The sequence below is a fragment of the Vicugna pacos genome, chromosome 25 (genome assembly GCF_048564905.1).
Source record: "Vicugna pacos chromosome 25, VicPac4, whole genome shotgun sequence".
NCBI lineage: Eukaryota > Metazoa > Chordata > Mammalia > Artiodactyla > Camelidae > Vicugna > Vicugna pacos.
The window spans coordinates 20,710,986-20,723,029 of NC_133011.1; the positions used below are offsets into that span (position 1 = coordinate 20,710,986).

Here is a 12,044-nt window from a genome sequence, read left to right on the forward strand (position 1 = left end):
CCTTTTCCAAGAGCGGAAATTCCTAAGTAGTTTTGAACCCCCCCTGCCCCCCAAAAAAGGTTAAGTCCCTAAATAGCTCATTTAAAATGACAGTTTAAGACAACATGATCCAGAACTCTAAAACCCAATTAAAAATAAAGATAACCACCAATCATTTTTATGACATATGTTGAGAGCTGGAACAAAGGCTCTCATAAGTCAAAAATTCAGGGGTATTTTAGTGTTGTGTTAAATTTTCATCTTTTTTAATAGTCCAACTTTTTCTCCATCAAAATATGAAAGTAAAATAAATGAAAATAAAATCATCAATAACAAAGGAATACAGAATAAGATCAATTGTGTCAATGCTATCTAAGAATATTCTACTGAAAGTAGACTGACCATAAATATTCCAAGAATAGTGATATGTATTTTCCAACGCTAACCATTACTACTTGTCTGTCTGAGAAAAAAATAAAAAAATCAGATGAAAAAAAAAAAGACATACATGCCCAAAATGAATAACCTACTTGTTTCTAACGCAGTGGAGAAACTTCTTATGGGGTATTTCTGCCCAAAAAAGTCATACCTAACATTGCCCTAGTTAACCAAACGCTGGGTATTTTCTGATTGGAGCAGTCCACATAGAATGTTGCTTGAGGATTGCCAAGGTGCACTTTGTTTCTAGTCCTTTTACTAAGAAAATTATTGTTTTGTTGTTTGGGAAATCTCCTCTTGTTTAGATCTTTAACTGCCACCTCTCCAATCTGCCTGTACACTTTGAGATGCGTTCATCAAAATTCCTAAGAAATATCAGGTGCATCACATCATGCGAATGTCGAAGCCCCTCATTCCACCTCTGTCTCTCAGTTCCTGTGAACATTAGAGCAACCTGACAGGTGAGATCAGAATAGGACCCTTTAAAAATGAAACTGAAGCAGAAGGCTTAGTCCTGACTTCTTTCTCTCTCTCTCTCCCTTTTTTTTTTTCCCACATGAAAACGAAAATGCAAGAATGGAAATGACAACACAATATCAGAAAGACATGTTTCACTTCATTCACTACAACAGTCACAAACTGGTTGAACTCTACCTGCCATCCAACTTTAAGAAACGAAGACCTGGCACTGTGAAAAAGAAACGAAACCCAAACAAAACAAAACAATACAAAGCAACTGCGAATTCATGTAAAAATGAAGTGCAAATGCGACTACTGAATGCAATAAAAACATGAGTGCTGCGGATTCCAGCGGCACTTATCAAAATCATTTCCGAAATGTTTCATCTGAAACATAGACAAAGCAATAAAAAGAGGATATATGTTTATCATCTTAAGCATAACAATGTGAGTTAAGAGCTTAAAAATTAAAAAAAAAAAAAAGTACTTGGAATGAATAGTGCTACCCTTTTTTTCCTAAGTAGGCATAAAAATATTTTCATTTCCTTCTTGTTTTCCATACCATTGTATCAAGAACTTTCATTTGTTTCATGTTACCGTTTACAACTTTAATGCACACACACACACACACACAAAGAGATATCTACTGCAATAGAAATAGTTGCTTCATTACCTTGTTTGCTACATTTGCAAATGTAAACAGCTAGGCAGAGCCAGAACTGACTCTAATGCATGATGGAATATCTTTGTTGCATACGTACACTGTAGAAAATAATTATTCAATATGTCAGGCACCATTATTTGAAATGTAATACATTAATATTTACTAGAAAAATAAGGTTTTTTTTTTCCTATTTGTTCTCCCAACTTCTTTAATGAAATAAGTTAATCTGACAGTGCATCCAGTAGCTTGTAATATCTTCTACATCTCCGTGGCAAAAAATAAACTACTGGTTGGGACGATATAATGCAAATTATTAAAGTCAGTCCTTGTACATACATCCTTGTAGCAAGCATTGAGGCTCGACTAACAGCACCTTTAACCAATTATTTAATGTTCAGTTATTTAGCCCTATTTCCCTGAGCAGTTATGCTGAGGCTTTCCCTTCATGGATAGTTTTACAAAGCCTTGAGTATTAAAAGTACTATGAAGAACATACTTCTAAGAATCCTATTTAATGCTACTTAACTAAACCTGTATAAATCTAATGAAGGGGTTGACTGGTACATATACCAACTGTCAGTCTGTGGTAACGTAACCTTAGACGCTGCCTGACCACAAAGTTTGGAAATTATATATGAACCAAAGGAAAATAAATAAATACAGCAGGTTACCTTGTGGAGAAATATCATGCGTTCTAAGCCAATGAAGCCCATGGTCTGAACTTTTGTATCCATCTAGTCTTTTGAACTGAGGGGATTCCTTTAGTTATGACGTGCCCAGTGAGATTAGTGACCGAGAGGAATTTAAAAAAAAACAAACCCAAACTGGTTCATCACATACAAGAAAGAAATACCTGGCTAACATACAATCACTACGTAAGCACTGAGGAGGTTGTTTTTAAAAATGCATATATATTTGGACAAAATGAGCCTAAATGGCAAACAAAAGGACTATGTTGGAAAGGAGTACTTGAACATCTAAAGGACAAAAATATCAGAGAGGGTGTGCATGTGTATGTACAGGCAGGGCTGGCCAAAATCCTTGCGTCACCATCTGTCATTTTTCCCTGTTGCTCTCTCACCAAGCCTAACCACAGCTCGTGTTTCTAGGTCTAAATCTGAAACACGGTCAATGAGAGCCGACTCATCGAAGAGGGCGCCATTTTCCTTTCACTGCCCTGGAGATGAGATTTCTCCTCGTCTGCCTTAGATTTCATGATACTTCTAAACTGAGGCAACAATTCATAGGTTTTTGAGCAGATGGGCCAACGGCCAGCCCAATACTGCTTTAATATCATAAGATGTAAACCCTTCCAAATTCTAGACAGCTTTGATCTCTCTCTTTACAAGCATAATAATTATAGTCTGGTGATACTTCTTACAGATGGTTTCCACAGTACACATATGCCAAGATGGTTTTGACTTACTAGGTTCTAAAACATGACTATTTACCATCTTCCATTTATTTTTCTCACTGACCATTTGTCTCATTTTTTTAATCTTGGTAACCTACTCATCAAAAGAAAGAATAATGAAAGAAGGGGATTTCATGTTGGATAAGGCAGGCTCTATGAAGTATTTTTTTTTAATAGGTCTTCATAAGACATTACAAGCTATTGAATTCCCATCAAGAAAACCTATTTCTATTTAATTGTGCTAAGTGCTAAGGTTTTACTCTTTAGGTTTTCCATTTTTTTCCGCTTGTGCATTGTTCCTATGCAGGCCCCTCTGGATATGAGTTGTGAAGTCATATTTGTCCGTGCAAAGATGCTGGCATATGCTGCACTGGAAAGGTCCACTGTCACCATGGCAACTCATATGCAAAGCATACATCACTTCATCCAGAAAGACAATGCCACAGTGCACACATTTTGTGGAAAGTTCGTCTTGAGTACTTCTATCCACTTTCTCTGTTTTTACTACATTCAAGGGACCTTCATTTTTTACACTGGATGGTGCCTTCGATTTCTCCTTGGAGGCACCGTTTGCAGTTGGCCCAGGTCTGGAATGCTTGATCGCCAAATCTAGAGGAATGTCATTGTCTGATCCGACAGCTGAAAAATGAGGAGGCAGGTTGAAGGTGGGATAAGGCACATAGTTTTGGCAAGGATTTGGTAGGCCAGGCACGTGACTCAAGTAGTGCGGATTGCCAGGAACGGAGAGCTTATATTTACTCCAGAACCGCAGCCAATCAGCTTCACTCTGGAAGTCATTATGTACAAAGGGAAGTCCAAACAGCGGGTACTGGTACTTTTCAATAGGGCTGCCTGGTGGCGAGTAGTTTGGGTGCTTCGCGGGTCTCATGTACTTTTCTATGGGACTGCCCCTCTCAGAACTCCCTTTCCCTTCAGACACGGAGGAACTGTTTCCCGGGTCTCCAGTACTTTCCTGAGGACTTTTAATCTGAATGTGCAAAGGCTGCATCCTTTTGTGAATATCCAGAGTTTGGCTGACCAGGACTGGCTGCTGAGCAGAATGGCTTTTAGTCAATGAACCCTGGGCTTCGTATTTACTCAGGCTGGGGAGCGGAATTTCCCTCTGGTGACCTTCAGTTAAATGGTCTTCTGACCTCCTCTCTAAGGGGCTCCCGTTGACTTGCTCCTCGCTGCCACCCCTCTGCTGTTTGTTGAGCTGCTCAGCCTGAAGTGCCTCTGGGTTAAGGCGCTTTCTTGTTCTTCTCCTAATAATCTGCTCACCGTTGTTTTGTTTAATGATGTTTAAAGGCCTGGGAGTCTGCAGAGAACACACACACACAATACATAAAAGGAAAACATTCAAAAATACATTAAAACGCATTACCAATTCTGCACAAATATAAACCATGCTGAAGTTCAAAGCAAAGATAGGCTTTACGTTACAGATTTACTAAATCTCCTCCTTTTGCCCTAAGCAGGATCAGAGGAAGTAACCACAGCACACCATTTCACTCTAATGAAATCAGGCCCATCTTTACAGGGAGGACTGAAAAACTTTAATCTACTTGAAAACAGCTTTTCCAAACTCAATAGATTTTGGAATTGCATCATTTAGTGATAAAACTGTGTAGCAAGTTACTTGAAGAAATGTGACTTTTCTGAAATACTTCTCAACTTTTGAGTCATGTGCTGGGATGTCAACACAGTAACTTGGGAGATGGGTTTTAGTGACGACTGTGGAAAAATTATACATTGCTGTTGACTGAGCTGTGTTCCCCACTTCCCCGTTCATAGGTTGAAGTGCTAACTCCTCAGTGTGAGTGTGGCTGAAGAGGAGGTCTTTAGGAGGTAAATAAGGTTCAGTGAGGACACAGCATGAAGGCAGCCTTCCACAAGCCAGGAAGAGCACTCTCACCAGAACCCAACCATGCTGGCGCCCTAATCTCAGACTCCCGGCCTCTAGAACTGTGTGCTAATATATTTTTGTTGTTTCAGCCACTCAATTTATGGTATTTTGTTATGCCAACCCCAGCTAAGTAATACATTCTTCTAAATAATTGCAAGTGTGAATATATAATATTAAAGATCAGAGCAAAAATAATCCAAGACAAATTGACAGAATTTCAAGGGAAGCTATCAGGTAATCAAAGCTGTATCAGTGAGAGGTTTTTTGTTTTGTTTTTGTTTTTTAATCTCTCACTTTTACTTCTCTTTCTTTAATTATGTGAGTATTCACTATGGAAGGCTTTAGTTGTTAACAGGCGAAACATTTGTTTTCTGTTGAAAATCTAATTTATCTGTGGCCTCGGTTCAAATATACAATTTGTTACTCTACTCTGTACTTAAATCGAATGCTAACTTTCACTCAGCTTAAGTATGCTATTCAACTTCGACATTATATGATTGGTATTTATGTACATGTTCAACAGGTGTTTATATTCCATGACTAAAATCCGTAGATAAGACTGTAAAAAAAGAAAAAAAAATGTACTTGCAGTAAGAGCTCTAACTTTGATTTATACAATTGAAAGAATAAGCTTAATAAATGAATGCATATTTATAGATTAAAAATGCAGGAGAATCATTAAATGAGCTAAAATCTGATGCTAAAAGATTACTGAAACCAGGAAATAATTTCTACACAAAATATGAATATAAACAATACATCATTTGTGAATTGTACCTAGAAAGGATGAACCTGAATGCAAGAGTGTACTTTTTATCTATTAGACATAATATAAATCCTTTTGGAATGTTTCTGTTTTCACAAAGATATTTTGAAGGAGAAAAGATAACACACTTTTTATTGACAATCAAATTACTGGTTTCAGAAAAAAAATGCTATTTTCCCTGGGGTATGTTCATTTATTTTGTTCAGAATTTCAGGTATATAAAAAGCTCATATTCAGATTATAAAAATAGGCAGTATTTAATCTCTACCTTCTAAAGAAATCTGAAATTTGCATTCATACCTTTTTTAAACTTTCATAACTTTTGTGGCAGCCTTTGATGTGAAATGTGAGCATAACCTTTATGTATTTAAATTTATGACTTAAAAAAACCCTCAAAATTGAAAACATCTCCTCTCTGGAGAGATGAACATTAAAATAACTGTAAAAAAAGAGTTTAGTTTGTATCACAGTTGTTAAATTATCGTAACCTGGAAGAGCAGTAGTTTAGTTATTTCTTGGCCTTTGATTGGCCAGAGTTCAATTAAAACCGTTGTCAGTACTTATTAAACGGAAGCTTATTGCTGTGCTTAAATGGTGAAGGTAAAAAAGTTAAGGTGATGTTGATGGTGGTGGTGGGTGGGTGGGAATCCTCTCAGCTACATGCTAATAACTAAGGTTTTTACATTTTACCACCAATTAGTATTGTTAGCAGCCTGTATTTTTAAAAAGAGTGCTTCCAATGGTCCGTTTATGAGGACATTTTGTCTAAAATTGTATTCCCTGTAGCCACAATCTATTCATTGGCTTGTGCTTAGAGCGGCGGTAAAACGCCAAGCAAAATGAAAAAAGATGGAGGGAAATAGAGTTCTGCTTACTCAATGGGGGATTCCGATTTTTAAAGGCAGCTCTTGTCAACAGATGAACTTTCTCAACTTAAAAAAATATTCTTCAGGAAGTCAAATGCATTTAAAGATGGGTGATGTGCAAGTTTACATCTTATGATAGGATTCTAACTAAAATTTGGTTAGAAATAACTGGAGAGCCACCGAAAGAAGCCAGTTAGATATCTTAAAACCCAAACACTTATGCACCTTACTCCACTCTGCTGGGTGCTTTCAAGCACTCGGATACCTCTGACTGAAAGCACTGGAGAGAGTCACCTGGCATCCTGGGTCCTAGCTTAGAACCACTCTCCTGAATGTGCCCAACTTCCAGTCCCCAAAGCAGCCAAGATGACCCTTGCAAATTCCAAAGACAAACTGGAAAATAAGCAATTTTTCCCTGTCCTATGTTTTACACCGAACGTGGGAGAGTACACTTTAAAAAAACACACACACACACATACACACAAAACTTTTTAATATACTTTTGAACTTTTAAAGTTTCTCCTTTCTACCTAGGTTAATTTCACTGAATTCTGATAACCACTAGTTCAACTCTCTGTTATGGGAAGTTCCCAGAAATCAATCATTTTCCCCTTCTATATCAAAAGGAGCATAATGCATTACTAATGATCTCAAATGTTTCCCCCCATAACATCTAAGGCTGGTCCACCATAAATCACATGTGCACTCAAAGCGCCTGGATTAAACTCCGCAGGGGCAGGCGCTGCAAGCCAGGGAATGGTACTTATCACGCCACAGACCAGGCTGCTTTATAAAGCTTTTCCTGAAACAGTCTAACAAGGTCTTACCGAGTGAAGCTTCTGGTAGAGGCCACACGCGTTGCATACATATCCGCCATTTGCATTCTTTCGCCAGAGAGAGGTCTTTGTGGTCAAGCAATTGGCACAAAAAACACCCGAGCCTCTGCGCCTCTGAAATGGGAAAAAAAACACAAGGTCAGAGGTGAGTCACATGATCGGTGGAGTTAGACCAAATCAGCCCAGGAATTTTGTCTTTAGACTAGCAACAATGACAGTATAAAACCACACTGCCCATAATGAGGTCAGGTTCAATTGTGTTTAATAGGCACCACTGATTTTCATTATAATTAACCTTACAGTGATGGATGAGGTGTGTTCAGCACCAAAGGCTTTTCACAGAAACAGCTTTAACTTTTTGAACTTTGGGTTTTGTGCCTTTAATGATGGCTCCTAAATGCCGAACCCTAAAACATACCTTTTAAAAGTGTCAAAACAAAAGTCAAAAGACAGAGCCAGGCAATATGTTTAATATACTTTGGAAGAGGAGGGTACCTGTGTTTTAAAATACAGTCCAGCTTGGAATAAATGCAGCATGTAAACCATTTAGAGTTAAACCTGCTGTGTGTCTTTTTGGATGTCACTCATGTAACGTAAGAGACTACAAGACACTCAGTTCTAATTTTTGGTTTGCCACTGTGAAATCTGAAAGAGCACACCCTCCGTCTCCCAAAGCTGAGAGGCACAGTGGGAACTTCTGCCAACCAGAAGTACAGTGTTATGAACGAGACTGCATACGAGAGGTCCTTGTCAGCCAGACAACACAGCCCCATCGATGGCTATTTATTTATTTTATTTGACTCAGACTTGAAGATCGCAAGTGTTTCTGAACACAAATTGATTTTAGTGGGCTGAATTCTGTAATCACCAGATTCAAAAATAACTCAAGAATATTTAGAAGTCGATCATTAGCACTGCTTGTTCCACTTCTGCTATCAAGTAATGATTCCATTAAACTTCTCATTGAAACAAAAGTCCGGCTGTGTCTGTAGGCGCAAAGACTAACAGGCAGGAAATGGAAGTCTCTCGCTGCAACAGAAAAAAAAAAAAAAAAAAAAGGCCAGCCCGAGCTGCAACTCTGCTCTCCTTTCGCTTCCTAGGAAGCAAAGCCTTTCATGACAAAATATGCGTGTGAGATAAGGAGTGGAAAAAGTCTTGCTGGAACCCAATTTTGTTATAAATTTAAAATTACAAACACTATAAGTCAAAATTTCAGGGATTCATAAAATTTGGGCAATTTATTTAACTTGAGTCCATACTGTAGACGAGTGGTATCTCTGCCAAGAAAATACAATGGTTATAATTGTACTCTGATACATTTCAAATGGAAAGCTTTCTGCAGACATAATTTTGGCTTCAAGACTGGAACACTTTCTTGGCATTGAAAGGGCATTTGATTCATCGGGTGTTTCACAATGTATCACTAAAAAGACCTGGTGAGCAGCCAGTTCCCTATAGGGTAATTTTTCCATCCAGACGCAACTGCTATCAGAGGCCCTCGTCAGCTAAACTAATTATGATCTTGCAATTGCTGATGCCTGCGCGCTCTAACATTCGACATCCTCCATTAATCATCAATACAAGGAAAATGAATGAAACGTAAAGAAATGAGGGCTGGTAAGCTGCACAGCCATAAAAATCTGAAATGAGAGCAATAATTTAACAAGATCGGGGGAATGTTTTTAGTGAGCACAAAGTCAGGCTAACAATTGCCCTTTTCAACCAAGAACACAATTTCATTAGTGTAGCAGGTTGGGCTACTTTGAGGTGATGTAATAAAAGCTAGATTTTTCACAAAGATAATCTTTGGTTCCCCCTCCCCCCAAAGCAGGACCAGGAACGTGTCATACATTTCTCAGTCTCCGTAAGAGCGACACCAAATGCTGGGTGTCGGTCCTCAAAGTCCAAATCGGGACCCGCTGCATAAGTCCAGACAGCTGTTTCCCTCAAATCAACGAACTATTAGAGGGTGTGTTTATCAAACACTCTGGGGCCCCCTTTATCCGAGGTGAGTCGGGGAGCCTAGTTTGGGTATAATTGTGAAACTTCCCTGGGGCCATGCTGTCTTTTTCCTCCATCTAAATAACACGTTTGGCAAATAAACACCAATTTGATCCACATAAAGGCAATGGAAATGTCCATTTGGAAACTAACCCACATATATGGCTGAGGCTCAAATCTGGATGTGTAACCATTCACTCCAGCCTGCTTTTCTTTCCTTACGCCCTGGGTGCTTGACACAGCACGCCAAAGTGGGTGTAATCCTGGTTTCAGAGAATGCTTCAATCCTTGCACAATTTTGTGCTTAATTCTCTTGCAAAGAAAATGCCCTTCATTAGTTAGAGGGAAAATCCTGAAATTACAGCACTGGTTTCCACAGGCATATCTTGCTTTAAGCAGCATTTAGGCTCCCACAAAGGCTGGTATCTTTTAGGTAAATCATACCTTATTTTAAAAATACCAGGAGCACTTTGGATTCCCTTATCCAGAGTCAGTATGGCACGGGGGTTAATAATCAGATTTAGGAGTCAGACAACTTGTATTCAAAACACATCTCTGCCTTTTGCTTGGTATAACTTTGGGCGAGTTACTTAACCTGGCAAAGCTTAAATTTCCTCATCTTTAAAGTGTAAGCTGCCGTGAGTATTAACGTGGCAAATGGATGCGATTAGAACAATGCCAGGGATGTAGTAAACAGCCAAAATAGCTATCCATCAAGGGGATTCAACTGTATGTCTTTTGTAAGAGAAAAATATTTTGTCAGTTTCATTTCTTATCTCCTTAATCTACTTATTGTACATTTTAGATCTTCTCAAAGCATATAGTTGGATATTATCAAATGCACTTCATTTGTGTCAATCTTATCAAATATGAGAATGGAAAGTTGAGTCAGAGTGAAATATCTAGGTGTTCACACCTAGAATTCAATAGAAGCGTGCTTGTGTGGGGGTGGAGAGGGGGAGGAAGGTGAGAAATATTTCACACATTGCGTTCCTTCCCATCTAAACAAATTTATCACTTTGGTAAGCACTGTAGAACTTTATGTTGGGGGCACTAGGGATTTCTGGAAGCAGCAGAGAAGGTGGGAGAATGCCCTTAGCTGTGTGACTGCAGAATCGTGGACTGTACCACATCTTTCTAAACCACGACACGGATGACAGCCTGACCTCAGGGGGAGTCACACCTTGTGTATAACGTAGCCTGGTTGGACAGAGTAAGGCATTTCTTTTCAAGTCACCAACATCCTTAGCTCAATCAAGTGCAGAGAAGTGGTCTGTTGTCAAAGAAGGCATAGTAAAAATCTCTCCTACCCCATTTTTCAAAAAAAGGCTAGTTAAACAGAAAGAAAGGCACTAAAGATCTGATTTCATTTGTAGACCATCAGGCATGATCAAGTTTTAAAATATTTTGTCATTCTCCTTGATACTATGTTTGTTAAAGACAGGAAGCATGTCTCCTAACAGTCATCAAATATTCTAATAAGCACCTAGGACAGTGCTTTCTATCTTGAGCAGCTGAGCATTAATGAAATTGAAAATGATCTCCCCTGCTATTATTTCTGTCATTAACAGTCACTTCTGTTTTTGAAAAGAAAGTTTTTAAAAAGGATTCCTTTGAAATGTCTCCCATTTGGATTGACAAATTTATCTTCAGTTGGACAGAGATGGCTAATGGTGATGTAGAAGATAAAATCAAGAGAATGAATTTTCCAGTCCTACATTCCACACTGATTTTTGAGAAGCAGCTGAAGCCATGTACTTGCTAGGTCCTGAAGGTTCAAGGTCAGGTAGAATGAAGCTCCAGCTCTCCTGCAGAGACATCATTAGAGTCATGCATTGTGGATGGTTCTACACGTGTGTGTGCATGTTTAAATAATAAGATTGTCTCTCCTTTCCCTACAAGCTGTGTTTAAGAGTTAATAATAATTTGTATCTCCATGACTTTGTGCAGGAGAGAGGAGAACTGAGTGATAAGGATAAGGACACTTCTAGGAGAAGACATGACAGGAATAAACAGCTAGTGGATAATAACACTGATGGCACGCCCGAGAGGCATACTGGGCATGGTTCTTACTCTCCTTTCAGGCTGCAGGAAAGCTGCACTCTTATAGAGCCAAAGCCATACACAGTCATAGCACCCCCCACCCCTGGCCTTCTCTAAGTGCACTCTCTACTTCTATGTGGTTTTCCATGGAGGGCAAGAGTGAAGAAAGGTCCGCCCCAAATCCCAGATCTACATGAAAGTCACCTCCAATGCAAATTTCTACAGAGGAAATCCTGGAATCAACAATTCAAGGAACTGACTGCTTTTAACTTCAAGTTTTAACAGTTTGCCCACTAACTTTTAGGTCACAGTTGTGTGGCTGCCATGTTACTTCTGTTGGCTGGTAATTTCCTGTATGAAAAAGAAAGGAGGGTGGTAGGAACAGTTAACTGCAAGGAATTCTGAGGCCAGCCCAATGATGGGCCTAGCAAAAGCTTTTCAATAACTGAGTATTGTCTGGACCACTTGTCTCCTTTCCCCATTTCAAATGTACTATGACCGCCATATTGATTTTCACAACAACAATTTAGGCGACGAATTGAGACAATCATCCACACCAAGATTTGAAACAGACAGTGACACACTCATCTTTTAATAGAAATACTCTTTCAATCCAATAGAATTTTTCCTTTTCCTCCTGTACAGTGCACCAAGAAATATAAGAACTAAATA

At 38.8% G+C, this 12,044-nt stretch overlaps 1 protein-coding gene across 7 annotated transcripts in view; it reads right to left on the bottom strand.

The window, feature by feature from the left end:
* Positions 1-936: 936 nt before the first annotated feature.
* TRPS1 (transcriptional repressor GATA binding 1) overlaps positions 937-12,044 on the bottom strand; it is a 236,814-nt gene continuing 225,706 nt past the window's right edge. For all 7 annotated transcript variants that reach the window (XM_072949630.1, XM_072949628.1, XM_072949627.1 and 4 more), the window contains 2 exons: positions 7,320-7,442; positions 937-4,272 (listed from right to left, as the gene is read on the bottom strand). In XM_072949630.1, the coding sequence (XP_072805731.1) occupies positions 3,211-4,272; positions 7,320-7,442 (1,185 nt within the window). In that variant the 3' untranslated portion in view covers positions 937-3,210. The remainder of the gene's footprint in view (positions 4,273-7,319; positions 7,443-12,044) is intronic.